Source organism: Dipteris shenzhenensis, chromosome 12 (assembly GCF_047967505.1).
Source record: "Dipteris shenzhenensis isolate YYH24624 ecotype China chromosome 12, Dip_SZ_1.0, whole genome shotgun sequence".
Classification (NCBI taxonomy): domain Eukaryota; kingdom Viridiplantae; phylum Streptophyta; class Polypodiopsida; order Gleicheniales; family Dipteridaceae; genus Dipteris; species Dipteris shenzhenensis.
In genome coordinates this window covers 17,007,523-17,026,697 of record NC_141607.1, presented here as the reverse complement: position 1 = coordinate 17,026,697, position 19,175 = coordinate 17,007,523, and the positions used below count along the sequence as shown (strand labels likewise).

The 19,175-nt window shown below is 39.8% G+C and overlaps 1 protein-coding gene across 1 annotated transcript in view; it reads right to left on the bottom strand.

Annotated features, from left to right (window-relative positions):
* Positions 1–14,059: 14,059 nt before the first annotated feature.
* Positions 14,060–19,175, bottom strand: part of LOC147895896 (nuclear pore complex protein NUP93A-like) — a 108,037-nt gene continuing 102,921 nt past the window's right edge. The window contains exons 15-16 of the mRNA XM_087382612.1: positions 14,540–14,617; positions 14,060–14,480 (exon numbers count right to left, since the gene is read on the bottom strand). Coding sequence (XP_087238738.1) covers positions 14,540–14,617 — 78 coding nt within the window. The 3' untranslated portion in view covers positions 14,060–14,480. The remainder of the gene's footprint in view (positions 14,481–14,539; positions 14,618–19,175) is intronic.

Here is a 19,175-nt window from a genome sequence, read left to right as displayed (position 1 = left end):
CCGAGGGCAAGGAGGGTGACAAGGAGGCCACACATAGACTAGAGACCAAAGGCAAGGAGAGCGACAAGGATGAGGAGGAGCAATAGTAGGATAGGACAATATTTAGTGGTTCAATATTTCAGCACTTCTGCCATTTTACAATAGATTGCACGCCTCGGCAGATTTGCCATTTTGGAGTTCAGCACTTTTGCCATTTTGTAGTGCATTAGCGCAATACTTCAGCATATTTGCCATTTTAAAGCATATTGACATTACTTTGTAGACTTTCATTGCAAAATTATGATGTACACCTCCGCATTTGTAACATTTAATTGTGATTTTGTACCATATTATCATTACTTTGTAGACTTTCATTGCAAAATTGTAATGTACACCTCCGCATTTATAACATATAATCGTGAATTTAATGGGAAAAAAATTATGTGGGCCAAGATGGGACTAAAACAAGCCCCATCCTGCCCCACATTATGTTTTTTAAGCTTCTATAAAAACGTCACTGTATATACCGATGCTAACATCGATGCCCGCACTGACGCTTTCTTTGCGACATCCACACCAATGGAGTTTCTGACTCTTTCCACTCATTTTTTTCTTTTTAATCTTCATATTTAGCATCAGTATCGGTGTTGAAAAGAGGCCCGTGTCTTGTAGTGTCTTCATTGTTCAGTTTGTCAGGGATCCACCTAGTGCATTGCTTTATGCCAATTCCACGCATCCCATGCTCCAATATATGGATCATCTGGTGGCAACAGACATGCTCCATGGTTTGGAGATTCCTGAAAGTGGTACTATGATTGCTCAAGCTTATGCTGATGATTTATTTTTTACGCCTCAGAATAATGAGTAGGATCTATCTTCGCTGATGCATGCACTATCCCTTTGCTGGTCTTCATGTCAATTTTCAAAAATCGAAGTTGTTACCTTTTCATTCCAAAGATTGGCATTCTATTGTATGGCCGAGTGAAATTGTATGCAACTTTCTCAATTTCCTCTTTTTTCAAGCACTCTTTGTAGCAATTCTTTTATGATTGCTTGTCCATAGACCATGATGTATACTTCTCATGTATTGAGATCTTCTATTGATGTATTTGAGCACATCCCATTTTGGGATAGTGACATTGTAATATAATGCCAAAAAAAAATCACCCAGAAAAAAAGGGGTGTGTGTGTGTGTGTTACCTATTATTTCAATGGATCTAAATCTCCACTAATCCATGCTCTTAATCAATGCCTTTAAAGACCCTTGGCAACCATTGCTTTATCAAGGCTATCTTCACCTTCACGTTAGTGCTACGGGGTGCAGTAGAGTCTACAGATAATCCTCAAGAAAAGAGAAATACATTTAATTACTCTAGCTGCATTTTCAATCATGAATCCAAGGGGATAACACTGTGTCAGTTATTCCAATGGTGAAAGCCATAAGACAATTTCTAAATTAAGCAAGTTGCAAGGTAGTTCATTTTCAAGCTCTTAAATTGCAAATACATATAATTGTGTAAGCATGCATAACAGGGTCGAGAGCACTATATCTCTCTCAAGTGTATTCCTCAAGGTTGCCAACGTGTTCTTTCGCAATGTCGACTCTCCTTGCAAATCCGATGGAGAGGTGTGTCAACTCACCTGGCACCATCACAACAAAAATGAAGGTTAGAACAATACATTTTTGATGTGGAAGCCAGGCTTCAAGGCTAGCACACAGTTGTTATCCGTGTCACTCTATCTAGATTAGCAATGAACAAATCTCGGCATTTTAATGCTTCAAAAGTAGTCAGAGGTTGGCAGGCAATAAGTAAATGAAATATATTCAAAATTTCTAGAAGATTCCAAGGGAGTAACTAGAAACCCCAGCACTATTGGGGACCTTAAGGTAAAGGCATTAAGGATGAAATGGAACCTTGTGGTTTCCATTCCAAAGTAAGTCATGCCCATACACCTGCAAGATAAAGTGTTAATAGGGCCTCCAATTCCTGCATCACCATGGTTATTCCATTCACAAGTAGTAATGGATGTTTATCGATCTATTAAACTATTAAACCCTTAGTGGTCCAAACATTTTCCTAGGGGGATCCCCTCAGTTGTGGGATAGGAAATCCAAATTTTATTTTAGAATTGGCAATAGCCCAAGGTCTCTTCCTTTCGATTACCTTATATATAAGAATCTAATAAGATCTCCAAGGTAAATTCCTCTTCAAAGAATGTCTTGAAAAAACCTCGTAAAAAATGTTTAAAGAGTAGAAAGGTCCCATAAGAAATAAAGGGGATATCTTATGGATATCCTAAGTTAAAGAGCATGTTATAAAAATGGCAATGGCAATCGTTATTGCTCATGAATCTTATTTAGTGGATTATTCAAGAAGCCACTAACACTGCAAAAACCTTCAATTGCTTTGATCAACAGCTACACCTTCCTCCTATAAGACGTTCAATCGTGTTAATCAACATCTGCCCCCCTCAAAAGAAATTAATTAATACCCCCGAATTCAATCTGGTGATACCTATTGATTTCAATTGACAAGGGAATTGTAGGAGGTGCAAATGCTAGCATGAAGCATCTAAATTTATGGCTTGACAAGAAGGTGGAAGACTCTTGTAGGATTGGGTGAAGGCTCTTACTCCAAGAGGGGCATGACAAACCCTTCCAATGTGAAGGGTCCCATGTATGCATTGAATTAATTGGTTGTGGGAGGGCTGTGCAGTGTCCATGAATGTGTGAAGGGTCCCATGTACACAAACCCTTCCAATGTGAAGGGTCCCATGTATGGATTGAATGAATTGGTTGTGCGAGGGATGTGCAGTGTCCATGAATGTGTGCATATTAGGCTATTATAAGGGGAAAGCAGAATGTAGTAGCAAGCATCTTTGTGCCACCCTCCACTTGTCCACACAGATGCTTTGTGTGCATTTTAAATAAGGGAAGGGTCCAAGGAGGCGAGTCATCTAGTCTTGACTTTGGGGATTGGTGGATCTTGATCCCAGGGGATTCACAAGGGGAAACTTATGATATCACGTGAGTGTACAATAGGGGGTTTTTTAGAGATGAGGCATAAGCTTATACATTAGGGTTGGGGGCCCTTTTTTAATTTTTCCCAATCTTAAATGTAAGTTAAGGGGGCCTTGACATCTATGGGGTGGAAGAGGGAGGGGTGTAGGGAAATACAAGTTTTTACCCCTAAACATAAAAAGTACACACACATACACATTTCACTAGTGACAATTAGTCATGTACAAGTGTGCATGAACTAAGCTCAACTTGTGGCTAGTTTTACGCCATGGTAAGGAAACAATTGAATATTACCCATTGGTGAATATTTGAAGATGATTTAATCAATATCATCTAAATTTTCTTATGGTCTAATCTAAATAATTGAGAAAGAACATACATTTAAGGAAAGGGGGACATAGTGTGCTTTTGGTGGTATCCTTATAAGCTTAAATAGGGGTGTTTTATTATGCTACATGGACCGTATATAGGGGTTTTCTTGAAGTTCATGCATGTAGGTGACATCCCCCTTGTACTAAGAGTGAATCCCTCGGGATCTTGATTTTTTGAAAAATAAGCTAAGGGCAGTCTCACCCCATTGAGATGTATTGAACAAAGATTCTCACATCAAAGATACCCTCTAAATTGGTACACACTTTGAAATGAAGGGGGTGCATCCCTTTGTAATTCTTCTCCACACTGTTAAGCACTAGATTCCCCCTAGTTGATGTGTCATGCCTACAACACACACCAAGAGTGTAACAAATGGTTGCCCAATCCATGGCTCAAGGTACCTCCAACCACAAACCTTAACAAGTTATAGGTGGAGTATGATGCATTGAATATGTCCCTTCACTACCTCAATTGAGAGGCAATCCTTCATCTACAAAAAATCAAGTGATAATGGAGACAAATAGAGTAGAGCTTGCTAAAATACATCAGTAGGTTAAGGCATAAAGACATATGGTCTAAGAACTTGACTCAGCCTTGTTGTCGGAGCATCAAATCCTGCCCCCATAAAGAGCTCAACAAAGTGTGAGCCACAAATTCTATCCTCATCCAAATTGATTGTGCACTCTAGAGAAAATTAAAAAGTTGATGATGTCACACTAAATGCTTGATGAAAACCCAAGCAATGTGCCACACTGATGTGGCCTAGATGACAAAGATGTTCTAATAATTCAAGGTGCTTCCCATTCTACTTTGCAACCCCCCTCAAAGTTTCACACACTAGCAACATCTACCAAGATGATTGGCTTCAAGATAGTTGCCTCCAAGGACACAAGTTGATAGGTCCAAGCACGCAGGTGTCTAGACTATGTCAACAATAACACTCAACTCAAATGATGGGTCTATTGCCCACACATTGCTACTAGTAGGCGGCCTCATTCGGGCTAGCCCTTCTTACCCCAAGGAGTTAGAGTGACAGCCTCTTATCTCACATTTGAAGGTCAAGGATCTGGAGGGATTTATGTTGGGATAGAGGACACACATCGGATGGCCCTAGTGGGATAGGGGATGTCCCAGCACATGCATGTGGGATGCCAGTTAATGAGGGAACAATCCACTATACGTGAGGTGTGTGAGGAAGGAAGGTGTGATTCTATTTTATGCACCTTCTATTATTCATATCTCCTATCATCTATATGCCAACATTCTCTCTAATTAAGCTACAAAGTCTTTAACCCTTCCTTCATGGATTCTATCCTTTTCCATCCTTCTCCCGCCATGACTTTCACCATCCTCTACCTATGTGTATATTTCCCTTCCCCCCCATGTGTATATTTCACTCCCATTCGTGGTCCTCTCCTTCCCTTCCTCCTATATTTATGCCTTGCTAATGCACTCCCACAGATTGCTAGTGGAGATATGGTGTGGCACAATAATACACACAAAGCACAAGATTCTATCTCTCTCTCTATGTGTGTGTGTGTGTGTGTGTAGATTAAAAATTCCCATCAATAATTGAGCCATACAATTAATTCCATCAATTGGATAAAAAGTTAAAGAAGGAAACATATAAGGAAAAAATGTTTGAGACATCTAAGTTGAAAAAGGTAACTAGAGCTTGCAAAAATTTTGATCAAATTAAGAATTTTTAATAATATTGAGTTTGACAAACATAATATTGAACAAAGATGTCAAATCCTTAGGCAGTCTAGGTTCGAGGTTGGGGTCCACTTACCTACCACCATCCAAACAAACTAGGTGTTAGAACATCATAGTTCTGTTTGGGTACACAGGTAATGCCTATTTTCCCTGCCTTGTTATCGCTTTACCTAGGAATATAGACAACCATATGGATTCTTAGATAATTTAAAAAACAATTTAGCACAAATGAAGTTTAAGTCACAAGTGGAGTAAGGAGCGAATGAGTGCATGGGTTAAGAAGGGATTAAAGGAGGTATGGGACGATTAGTGGGCTTGGTAGGTGGGGTGGTTAAAGAAAGTGTAAAGGGAATATTTCAAGGGGGTACATAAAACAATCATTCATAGTTACAGAAGTATTTGTGTGTGTGTGTGTGTGTGTGTGTGTGTGTGTGTGTTCGTCTATAAAGAAATAAGTGTCTATGTGTGTGAGATACATTTACTAATCAAATTTATTTTTTGTGTGTATGTGTGTGCGTGCGCACGCACATGTGTGTGTGTGTGTGTGCACGCATGCTCATTGAACATAGGCACACACGCACACACACACACACATGCCTGCACACATGCACGCATGTGTGACTCCACGTACACATCTTTTAATATCATATGCCACCCTATGGATCCACATTGAGGAATTCCACATAGCAAAGGTCATTCTTCAATTTTATGTCATTTGAATCATTTGATTCTTCTTGCTAAGAATCTACTTGTTGCTTATGTATAACTATGTATATAGTTCCCTCCCATGTCCTTGTTGAAGATAGAAGCATGAAGATATATATAAGATAGTTATAGCCCTAGTGTGTGATTTGACTAGGGGTGGACATATTTGCTGGTGCTAGGCCTATTATAGGCTTAGGTTAGCTAAACATAGGTTCATAAAGGAGAAAATAGGTTGGATATGAGGTCATGCATTGGCCCCATTCAAGGTATTGATTGAGGATTGAATTGTACTATCTAGGATATATTGGCTACAATAGTACATTGAATTTATTGTTTATGCAATATTGTACAACTCAACGTTCAAATAGATAAAATTCCCAAATTATTATCATTCTAACAAACATTAAATGTTAATATAAGATTGTACTTGATTGTGTAAGTCTTATTTTGGTTCTTAGAATATTGATCTAACCTAATCTTCTATGAGTATACTTAATATGCTGGTGAAATTTTCAAATATATATTTATTACATAAAACTTTGCAAATTCTCATGGAATTTATTAACAATTTAATAATTTTAAAGGCTAAACTTACCTCTTTTTTAAATTTTAGTTTCAAATCCTAGAGATCTTTCATTTTTATAAGAGCATATAAACTTTCACAAGACATATAAAAACTTTGCTTATTAACGAAACTAACAAAAAAAAATCATCCCTGCTACAAACAAAGCATGACCAGCTCTAGTTTGATCATGACCTCCTCTTACATCAATATAACAAGGCCATGGGTTCTCTCTCACAAGGAGTAGCTTGGAGTGGGGGCTCTATCAACATTCCTTCAAGATCCCAACACGTGAGCCTACAAAGGCTAAGGAAAGCCACAAATGAGTATAGTCGATTGATGTTATTTGGCTCTTTATCATTTCTATGGCATGACAACATCTACATGATGGAAAAATTGATGTAATGGGATCTAGAGTCCTAAGGTCTAAGGTTGTGAGTGTGTGAACACATGGTGTGCTTGGATAGGTGTCAGCAAGTGTGATTGAGTGAATCTAGGTGTGTGGTGTGTGATTGAGAGAATCATGGAACTGATTGAGAGATTTGTGGATCTAGATGCTCTACTGAGCTCACATGTGATGTCACTACTGGATGTATCTGGAGCCTATATATTGGGCCTATCTCTCTTGAATAAACACTCTCTTTTGCTTCATTTCCTCAATCCTTGTTGCAACTCCAACATGTGGTATTAGAGCCTTGGTTCCACTCTGCTTGAGACCTCCTTGAGTGCTATGTCATCATCTTCTTCCTCACACTCTCTTCTTCTCCATTTTCTTTTTGAGAGCAAATGGTCAAGGGAATGAGGGGAAACTAAGGAAAGACCAATTGGGTTTTGAAGAAGACATGTTTTTGGAGGTGGAGAAGATGCTGCTGCCCTTGGAGGTGTGAAGATTCATTTGGTTTGAGACTGCACTGAGTCTTCTACTTCCAAGTACCTTTGATTGCACAATAAATTCCCTCTACTTGATGCTTTGTGGAGTGAGGTAGCAACCCTCCAAGGTTCCTCTGTTTTCTACAAGCATTTCTAGACTATTTTTGAAGGTTGATGCTACACTAAATGCTAAGGTGATGCTTGAGGAGTTAAAGTATAGATCAGAGATTTACAAATTGCTTTTTCAGTTGTAAGAATGCTCTTTGAAGTTCAGTTGAATGCATTTTTTATCGTTTATATTGAGGTTATGATACTTTGAAGTGGATTTCAAGTCATACTATCTTGTTGACTAGTTGACTAGTTGACTAGTGTGGGTTGACTATGACAAGAGCTTTCATCAAGGAAGAATATATCATAACTTGCATGACGATTTCCAATGGATATTATTGGAACAAAGGTCTCAACTACATCCATTATGATTCTTATTTTAAAGATGCCTTAGTTATGGTTTCAGTATCTTTCATGATGTATGAAATGTACTTGCATTTGGTTGACTATACCTTGCCATACAATCATGACCACCTCTTGTACAAGAGTAGACATTGCCCTTGCATGACAAGTGGTAAGACCATCTTCATTACATACGATTCACAAAATGTTTTTAAGGCTTGGACACTCAAAGAAGGTGAAGGACTACAAGGATCTCGTATTGCAAAATATGGACAAGATACATTGAAGAGTGTAGAGAACGACAAAGAGCAAACGAGTTACAACGTTGGCTACACCAAGAACCTCTCCAATGACAATGAGCCTCACACTATGGTATATATTGGGCTATCTCTCTTGAATAAACACTCTCTCTTTTGCTTCACTTGCTCAATCCTTCTTCCAATTCCAACACATGAACACGCAGGCAGTAAAAACAAGCATTGTTCAACAAAGCATCAACGAATTGTTACCATTGCGGAAGGATGGGTCACTATCAACGTGATTGCAGACTGAAGAACAAACCAAAGTGTCACCATTGCAAGAAGCTAGGACACAAAGAAGAAGACTGCAGATTGAAGAACTAGCAAGTCAGCTATGTGAGTGAAGAGAAATCACAAGATGAATAGGTAAAGGTCAATGCTAGAAGTAAGGACTTCACTTTACAAGGTAATGCCTTCACAACTCTTCAAAATTAAAAAGGCAGTCTCAGGCAAAAGGAGCATCCCCTCAAGTGAAAAGCCCCAACCCTAGGGCTAAAAGGGGGCTCAAGAAGAATTCCAAATAATGTTATATCTCTCCTAACTCTTAATGTTAGGGGCCTAACTGACCTAGTAGGGGAGAGGAAATTGCTCATTAGCTTAGAGATAAATATTCTCTCCTACTTTCCTAGCATTACAAGAGGTGAAGATCTCTGGAATCAATTTAGAGAGTATTCTTAAAACCATAGATAGTAGGAGAAATTGGTTATATTACACCTCTCATAAGGAAGGGAAGGTGGCACTGCCATAGGAGTACTCTCACACTACAATGCAGGGGTATCTCATATTGTTTTAGATGCTCAAAACAAATGGATAATGTTAAAATGTTCGATGGAGGGTCCAGATTTTCATGTCATTTCAATATATTCCCCCAATAGTGATGTAGCAGATAGAAAGATAATGATGAAATCTCTTCATGTTGTAGAAGGTGAATGTATTGCCCTTGGTGACTTTAATATGGTAGAAATAAGAAGAATAGAGAGCAGCTTAGATGGAAAACTTAGCTAGAAATTAGAAGAGATTTTTCCTTAAACAACCAAAGTCAAGCTCGTGTTAAGCAGGATTGGTGGGTTGTGGCAAGGTGACACTCAATGGAAGGGAGGAAGTTTTTTATATATTGCAAGGAATTCAGCTGGGTGGGAGGTTTTTCTTTTTTTCCCAATCCCCACACCTTCTTCTAATATTGAGGATATTTTCAAAACCCTTAATCTAATGTGGGACCTCCAGGATAGCACGGATAAATGGAAGGATAGATTCTAGAAACTATGGAACAAAAAGGTACGTGAGAAGATGTCCTTTTTTACTTGGCTCAGTATGCACAAAGCAGTGTGGACTAACTCAAGTGGCTTTTGAAGGACAAATTGATGTAATGGGATTTAGAGTCCTAAGGTCTAAGGTTGTGAGTGTGTGAACACATGGTGTGCCTTGATAGGTGTTAATAGGCGTGATTGAGTGAATCTAGGTGTGTGGTGTGTGATTGACAGAATCATGGAACTGATTGAGAGATTTGTGGATCTAGATGCTCTACTAAGCTCACATATGATGTCACTACTAGATGTAACTAGAGCCTACATACTGGGCCTATCTCTCCTTGAATAAACTTTCTCTCTTTTGTTTCACTTGCTGAATCCTTCTTGCTACCCCAACATGTGGTATCAGAGCATTGGTTCACCCTCCTTGAGACCTCCTTGAGTGCCATGTCATCATCTTCTTCACCATGAAGGTCTTTGAAGCCTCTCTTCCCCTTCTTCCCCATGAAATTTTCCAAGTGCTTGTTCTCTTTCATCTCTGGACCATTGCTCTTGCCCTTTTAGATGTAGTTTCCCCTAGTTAGGATGCACTTCCACCTGGGAGTAATTGAAGAAATAAAGCTTCTACGACCTGTGCTGCTTCACGCTTCATCCCGCGCCATTTCTTCAAATTGAGCCTGTTGGAGCCACCATTGTTCAAATGCTCTAAGATGCTGCTGGGCGACCTTCTTAGGAAGCTCCTGATGAATTTTGAAGGGCAATGGTCCACTATCTGAGGCGTACTGACGAAAAAAACCAGTCGGGGTTGAAGCTCTTAGCTATGGCGACTTGACGCATTTCTTTGCCCAAGCTTGGTTATAGGTCTTCTCTATCAGTAGACCTTTTATTGTGCACCAAATGCCCTCAAAGAGTTGCTCTCTATCACCTCAATTTTGGCCTCCAAGATCTCTGTATGAAGCTTGCTATTATTGGCTAATTTGACTAAGTTTGACTATATGTGTTGACTGAATCTCAATCAATCTCAGTCAAACTGATCTTTGACTGTCAGCATTGGAAGGTTAAATGCATTTTTCATCTTTTATATTGAGGATTGAGGTTATGATAATTTGAAGTGGATTTCAAGATACTTCTATTCAAAACTTGATAAGCTTGAGAGAGGGACACCTGTAGCTTGGACACTTGTAGATTGGCAAACTAGAATCAAGTTTGTCCTCATGGTCAATTGTTTGACTATCTTTGATGAATGTTTGTTTTGATTATCTTCCATTGTTGCTTGAAATGAATGTCATATATTTGGATGACATAATCATGGCATTTGTGCCACTTGTAAAGGGAGTAGACATTGCCTACGAAGGTAAGACCTTCCCTATGACTAATGAAGGTAATCCATTATTGGTTTCATTACTCACAAAATCAAGGGAAAGATCTGAAGGCCAAGATGATTGTTGAAGATGTAGTAAAGGACAAGGATCAAAAGGGCTACACCAAGAACCTCTCCAATGACAATGTACCTCACACTATGGTAGCTTGGAAGACGAGGAAAAAGACAAGACATGCCATCAAAGGGGGGGTATTTCCCCACATCTTCAACTTAGAATTTTTGTGTCTATGGTCAATAAGGGTTCTCTACCTTGGGATGTCCCCCTCAAATGATTGTTAGTCTTATGTTTTACCTTGCTGGATCTAAGGATACTCCCATGCATCATTGTCTATCTCCCAATTGTAAACCAAAAGACTAAAAGTCACCTTAGAAAACGTAGAAGTCCATGGTGGTGACGCAGGCTCCTGCTCATAATAAGCAAGTGTTGTTCTCTCACACCTCCTCCTCATGAGCTGGACTATCATGAGTCAAAATGTGCATGGGCTCCCCAACCATGCATGGAAACAACCATAGTATTTGATACTTTGCCAAGAGTTATAGAGAGTTGTGCTAGGATGCTCAATGGACTTTCAAATATTAAGGCAAATGGCATGCAAAGATATCTATTCTCTATAGCTTGCCAAATTGAATTGTTTAAAGATTACACATGTTTTGGATCAAAATGTATATGTTCAAGAACATAGGGAAAGCATTATGGGAGCATATAATGGGAGATAATTAGAAAAAGGTATACAATTGCTTCAAGAAAATATCCAATACAAGACCTCACCTATGTCCAAAATGCAATTGTATAAAACCTATTCAAGAAAATACCTTCAAGTAGCCAATCAAAACCTCCCTCCAATGGGGTGTTGGTGATCACTTTGCTCCCAAAATCCATAAGGATGGGAGACCCTCTAGTTCACATAACAAGGATAAAGATGTAGACGTGTCTATCCCCTATCAGAGGGATGATGCTAACGTATAGTCTATTTTTGTTGCTCCCTTTTTGCTTGCTAGACTAGTCACAGAAAACTGATCATTTTGACAACAACAGGCTTATGCTCCTTTTTCCTCTTGTGAAGTGGAGGTTGATGATGTATAAAGTTCAAATGATGATAATATAAATCTCTCTTTTTCTCCAAAAAGAAAAAAGATGGGATAGATTTCTTTTGCCTCTTAAGTAGCACTGAGGCCAAATGTGCTAAATATTGACTTGCAATTGCTCTCAAAATCTTTTCCTTTTGAGTGGAAGATAGCTTTTGCCATGCTACTTCTTCCTGCTTTCTTATCATCACAAGAATAAGCAAGGATACCACGCTTTGTCTTGCCACACTTTGACTTTCAATACCAATGATTTCAAGTGATACATCTAGTTTTACTTCATTGGCATTTTAAGGCATTCCTCTAAGTGGGCAATTTATGCATGCAAGGCCAACTCCGCAATCTCTACACATAGGTTGAAATGTGTTTAAGCTACTTCTATGTGGGCAATCCACCTTATGGTGGTTTCCCCTACATTTGAAGCAATTGATGAGTGCCTAGTAGGTGGTCTATCTTACTTGATTTTCATACACTGGGATGATCATTTTGCACCTTCCATGTAGTGAATGGGATACTTCATATTGCAGCTCTAGTTCTTCAAGTTAGCTTTGTTGAACTGGGACAACTACAAGAGCAAGATTGGGAGCTTGACAATACTATGGAGGATTGGGATTTCTCAAGAGTTGGCACTTGTATCCTCACAAGGATGGGCTTGAGCCTCAACATCTGTATATTGGGTACAAGTGCTGGGTACCTCTACACACCAAGATTGGGGATTGTTGGTACTGGGTTCTGCAACCCTCATGTATAGAAGCATGTATTTACATCATGGCTTAAAAACTTTACAAATTGTGCACGATAACATTGGTGTTGGGATAATTCCACCGAGCTGAGTCTGCTTTCATGATTAGGCATTCATTTGCAATGAGGTTGGCCATACAATGTGAACACCACATTTTTCATTCTTGGGTATTGTGCTTGAGAGACTCACAACTTCTGCTCTATGACCTACATCATTTCTTATTTCACACTTAAGGCCATGGCTTCCACTCAATCCTTAGTGTGGTGATCCTTGGAGAAAGTTCTCTCCTTTTTGGGATTTTTGAAAGACTTCATGGCCTTCCACTCAATCCTTAGTGTGGTGATCCTTGGAGAAAGTTCTTTCCTTTTTGGGATTTTTGAAAGACTTACAGTGACTTGATTAATGGTCATCCATGTAGGTGTTCAAGTTAGTCATGCCATCCTCCATGTCAATTGAGGCTTCATGAGCATCACTGTATGCTCATAGTTACTGACTTTTTTCATTCATTTTGGATAGGATTTTTCTGTCAAAAAATAAACCATGCAATTAAATACTTTGAGCTACTAATATCTTCATTCTTCCCAAGCATGTTTTGTCTCTCTTCTTTTACCCTATTGGATATTGCTAAGCCGGAGGGTAGGGTCATGTTAGTAGCCTTTTGGGTTGAAATATCCTTTTGAATTGTTCAACAAGGAGATCCCACATGGCTCTTTTCTCCGCAAGACTATCTAGATGCCATTCAAAGGATCCGTTGGTTAAGGCCATGGGAAACCAAACTGCTTTTGTTTCATCCAATTGGTCCCTGCTAACATGGCATGTTGTGTCAAAACTTTGGATAAATCTTTCAAGATCTCCCTATCCATTGTACTTTGCATCTCCAATTTTCCAAAATGTCATCCTTGATTGTTTTTGTTGGCATTGTTGCGTTGTTAATTGAAAACATTTTAACATCATGCTTGATTGTTTTTGCTGGCATTGTTGCATTGTTAATTAAAAACATTTTAGCATCAGCATCTTCGTTCACTTCTCCTTCATCATGTTGTCATTCTCGCCATGTTGCTCGTTGAGGGACAAAGATTGAATTGTTAGAGAGGTTGAATTGTTGGAGAGAATCGAGGGCACAAGAACGTTCTCAAAAGTAGGTAGATTCTAGCCTCCTCCTTGACCTTAGGTGGATACACAATTCTTATTTCTGGATTTTAAGTAGGTGCATAGGACTGAGAAGTGCACATTTGATCTTTGTAGGCCCAAAAATGGCCAAAAATGTGCAAGCAATGGGTCAAAATCATTACCTATGTGGAGACATCTAGTGGAGCCCTAAATGATGGAAAACAGAAATAGTTGCCATGACAACCTATCCAACATCAAACAAACAAACCAATCTCTAAACTTGGAAGGATGACACCAATGTAACAAAAACGCTTTTAGTTTTTTAGTATGCAGCAGAAAAGCCTTTATAAACAAATGTGGCCTGCCAAGTCCCCAAAAATAAAATATCTACCATTCCATAAACACCTAGCAGACAATGAGTAAAATATCAATTATGAAAACCTATTGGCACAGTGTCAGATCTTGTTAGTTTTAGAGTATGCAGCAGAAAAGTCCTTATAAAGAAATGTAGCCTGCAAGTCCCCCAAATTTATTTATTTTTTTAAACTCCATAAACAACTAGCACACCATGAGTAAAAAATCAACCATGAAAACCTCTTGGTACAACTTCAGAAGATCTGACTGTTTAAACATTGACAATAGGATACAAAATGTCATCCCGCCATTGTGCAAATAAAAACTCTTCAAGACTATTCTTTATCCATACTCCCTTACACGTTAAGGGCCTCTGTATTGTACGTGCCTCTGCCGTGGCATACTTTTGTGCCAATTTGATTTAGCTCTCATTATGGTTCTTGTATTGGGTGTACTCCATTTCAAGCTCATAGATCCTTGTCTGATATACAAATAATTTCATCCTTTATTTGTCACTTTTAACAAAAAGAAACCCAGAAACCCATCCAGAGGATCCTGTTTTAGTAAATGTCTGAACCGGCAAGCCACCAACCTTGACTCCCGTTATATGGGCGGATAAAGTGACTTTCTAACAACATCAAAATCCCTTATAACATTCGTGCCACTCTCTCGTACAGCTCATTAGGCAAATTCTTTGGCAAGGCATTCACGACAAAGCTTGCAATCTGTGAAATCAATACAAAATTTACAGAAAATCAAGTACTCCACTTATGATACCTTGTACAAATCCGATACCATAAATACCTTGAAGTTCTTAACTTCTACTGATAGAGCACGTGAAAGCAAAAGTTGCATGCCTACCCCAATCCTTCATTCAATTATCGAACAAGAAATCTCTCAAGCATATATTATGACAGTGCACAGATGACTCCTTAAAACGGAGGGGATTACCTATTATTCAAATGTCAAGAATATATGTGAGCGGAAAAGATTGACAGGTGAGAACTCTGACCTCTCCTCCTCCCTCAGCCCTTCCTTCTAGCCCTCAGCCTCTTCAACCCTGCCCCTTTTCCCTCTCTTCCTGCCTGACCACCTCCCTGCTCGTCTGCACTGTTCTCCCTGCTCAGTCGCAATGCCCTCCTTGCCCTTCATTACAGTCACTGTTGTATATCCGTACTAGTGTACAACGGACTGTACAGCCTCCTGCCTTTCATCCTGCCCCTCAAATCCTATCCGTCGCCTTGGATCCCCCACCCCCAGCCCAAACTCTCCTCTCACCTCCACCTTATCTACCATCCTTCTGCCTGCTCTACTCAGCCTGCAACCCCCTTATTTCTTACACTTTTCTTTTTGTGAAATCCATATTTGTTTGTATTACAAGAAGCAGTTCCCAAAGAGGGAGCTTGCTATTACAAACATCAGAAGATTTCAATATAAGACAACTAAACAGAGGAATCTATCTGACGAACACTGAGACAATGATAAAAAGATTGCCTAAGTGACATCTGGAAATAGTGAAACTAGGTCTCCAAACACCCTATGATTTCTGTCCTTCCAGAGTCCAGCTTCATGTCTTCACACACACACACACACACACACTTACTTTCGCACTAACACACAGCAGCCATTTTAAGCAGCCCCCCCCGCGGTCCCCCCCTCTCTCTCTCTCTCTCTCTCTCTCTCTCTCTCTCTCTCTCTGTCACACACACACACACACACACACACACACAGAGCAGCCCTGTCCCTTCACCTTAGATAATGGTCATACCTTGACTGGTGGAGTACTTGGTTCTCATCCTTCAAGGAGCCAGGTTACAAATTGGTAACTCACAATGCTTCTTTCCAAAAAAATGTGTCACATCAAAGACATCACACTTCTTGGTAAGGGCTTCTTCCTACTGGACTTTGATGCCCTCGAGGTCGCCACAACCATCCTTGCTCTTAGCCCTCTTCCCATTAGGAGACATTGGAAAATGTTCATGAATGCTTATCATAGTGGTAAGAGGCATAAGAGGTGTGCGGTAAGAGGTGTGTAAGGGACAAGACTCGAAAGACTCTTAAATTTAAGAGGCGTAAGAGGCTTTGGTTATGTTTTTGTACTTTATTTTTCCAAGGCGGGAGTAGACTTAAACCACAGATTCACAAGACATGTCTATACACATAGACGACATAACCATCAATGATCAGCCTGCGTTATAGAAATTTAAATTGCCTTGAGCCATGAGAATTGAGGCTAGAATCTAGAGAAGTTTAACCCTCACCACATCTAACAAGTCAAAACACAATTGAGTGCCGATATATCACACATGATAGGACTCGTAACTCATCACGTAAATTAAGAACTTGAGCATGGATGAGCATGAGGTGCTGAACATGAATGATCAAACATGAGATCACAACCTTGAGCAATGGAGAGGCACTGTAGTGATGGAGATGCCATGGAGAGAGAAGGTAGAGCTAGAGAGACTAAGGGTATAAGCATATCAATGTATGGGTAGTATGCATATTTAAAAAGATGGCAGTCTTGACCATGCAAGGTATGAAATGCTTTGACCTATGTTCTTGGAACTAGTATACGAATTACCAACATCAATACCCTACCCAAGATCCAATTTCGAAGTTTGAACAATCTCAATCTTCCTCAACTTTCAGCTTTCTTTCATAATCCAATCCCCTACCCCACACACCACAAAAAACTCCCCGCCCCCCCCCCTTTTATAATAATAATAATAATTATTATTATTATTAAAATCGCACGCCTCATACGCGTAAGAGGCATTACCAGATGCCTCTAATGACTCTATTGCCTCTAACCATTATAGTCGCGCCTCTGTTCCAACTATGATGCTTATCACCTCCACTTTGAACAAGTTCTAAAGGAGAGAGACTACATTGCTTGCCGATGCCTTCTCAAGTCTAATTGAGTCCCTCAATTCAATCAGAGAGGCACTTTGACACATCTTGAAGATCCACCTATAACCTCTACAGTCATTTAATGGGATCAAAGGCAAATACAGTCACTTCAAGATTCAAATCAATGATGTATTGTAAGTCTAACAAGAGATTCAGGAGGACCATTCATGCCAGCATTGATCGGTTCTACATTGTGAATAGAGGAGGGTGCACTTCATCTCAACACATACTACCACATCTAACCACCTACCTATTGCCATATTTATCACTAGTTGCATTTTCATCTGAGCAACTAGCACATTTGAACACCTACCTATTCTCTTGTTCATCAAAGACTTGGTACGGACAGTCTCATCTTCCAAACTAGTTGGCTTTTTATGTCTAGAGGAGGAGCTCTCAAGCCAAGTTAGGAATAATTGGACAAGTTAATGGCTCCCATGTCTTTTCTATAGCACGTCAGCTTAGAAACAACTACTACCATCAAGCAGCAACTACTAGGAAGCCTAAAGTTCTTCTACAGGAAAGAAAAGCAAGATGCAGACTGGTTACTTTTTAAAGAGAGTAGGAGAGGCATCCCTTAGATCCTTGGATTCATGTTAGGACGATAGGAGCAATAGCAGCTTCTAGATAAGAAGGCGGACTAGAGTTTCTTGGAACAAACTCTCTGACAAATGGGTGTTTCCGAGCAGAAGATTACAAGTCTTTCCTCAATTTACCACTCAGCTCACTTAGGATGGCATAACAGATAGATTCCAGATCTCTAGACCTATCGCCAAGGCTGCCCTCTTGCCCCATTCCTTTATCTTTGTAGCTGAGGCAATCAGCCACTTCCTCAGACTATGTTTTCCCATCCAAAATGACAAGGAACATCTTGACTGTGAGCTTGCAGATGACACAGCCATATTCCTACAGGCTTCTCTCGAGAAGCTTTAAGGCAGCTTTGGATGATCTTTGCCTAAAATACTCGGAAATGGAAATTTCATCAGATGGATAGAGAGGGGCACCACCGCCTAGCTCTTTACTCCAAGCCATAGACATAGCTTCCAAAGCCTTGGTGGTGAACCAAGCTCTATTAGCATCCACATGGTATATCACATCTCATTGGTGCCTCTCGATCATGAACTAGTCAGATCATGAGATTGTCTAGGTGCCACCTTTGGTCTGAATCTAATGACATAGCTGGCATGAAGGCTAGGGTGGCTTGGAGCACCATCAAAGCTAAGGGGGGGAGGGGGCGCGGCAGCAAAGCTAGGGTGCAAGACTAGGGCGCAAAGGCACTAGAAAGTGTATTCACAAGTGGAGTTGTTTTTTTTTTGAGTTTTTTCAGCTGATGAGTTTGTTCAGCACTGCCTTTGGAAGTGCAGACAGGCCAAAGATCAGGCCAAAGATCATTTGGACTGGACCTCGTCCTTGATGTTTTTCAGCTGCTGAGTTTGTTCAGCACTGCCTTTGGGAGTGAAGACAGGCCAAAGATCATTTGGAGTGGGATTGCAGAACTGTTGCGCAATTTTTCCTCCTCACCCTTCTTCATTCCTTGGGGTTCCATGGCCTGGCTCTCTCACTGGGACTCAGATTGTTATGAGTCAAGATTCCTATTCAGCAATCTCGGTGCGGCACCAAGGTGTACAGGTTTGCAGACATCAGGCCATCCCTTCTCCTCAGTACAGACTTGCACATGCATCAGTGGACACTTGCTGGGAGATTGTAGCAACCTTACTGCCTGGCATGTTTGGAGATCTAGATGCACAAAGGCTACTCCTGGCACCGCCATAAAGTGGTACTTTACCACCAAATCGTCATGCATGATGTATTTCTGCCTTAAGTTTCTTCTATTGGCTGTTTCTTTCATTTTTAAAAGATGTCTACTTCACGCAAAAACAAAACAAAACAAAGCAAAGGGTGAGCAGGGAGCATTCCATGGCACTATCAGGATGATCACACTTCCAACTTCATATTTCTATTTATCTTGCAAAGATGTCACATTACAGTGCATTTAATGAGCTGACATAATCATAAGCTCGTTCGTACCAGCATAAAATAATAACTTATTTCTTTACAACTAAATGTGTTTGAAAAATACAATTAAATATATGAGATCACTGTGAATTGCAGCACCATAAACCATGCCTTTGAAGTTTGAATTAAAGGGCACAGATTGATCAGAAGATATCTCAGACAGAAGCAGATGAAGCATGATCCAGATAGGAGCATTTGAATAATGGTGCAATGCTAAAAGTTGCACGACTAAGAATGATATAAAGGCATTTCAAAAACTTAAAATTTCAATAATTTGGACAACTTCTTACTTATTGCATTACAGCCTTTACCTTAATTCTGCACCCGATTAGCCTTAAAGCACAATTTTCACTT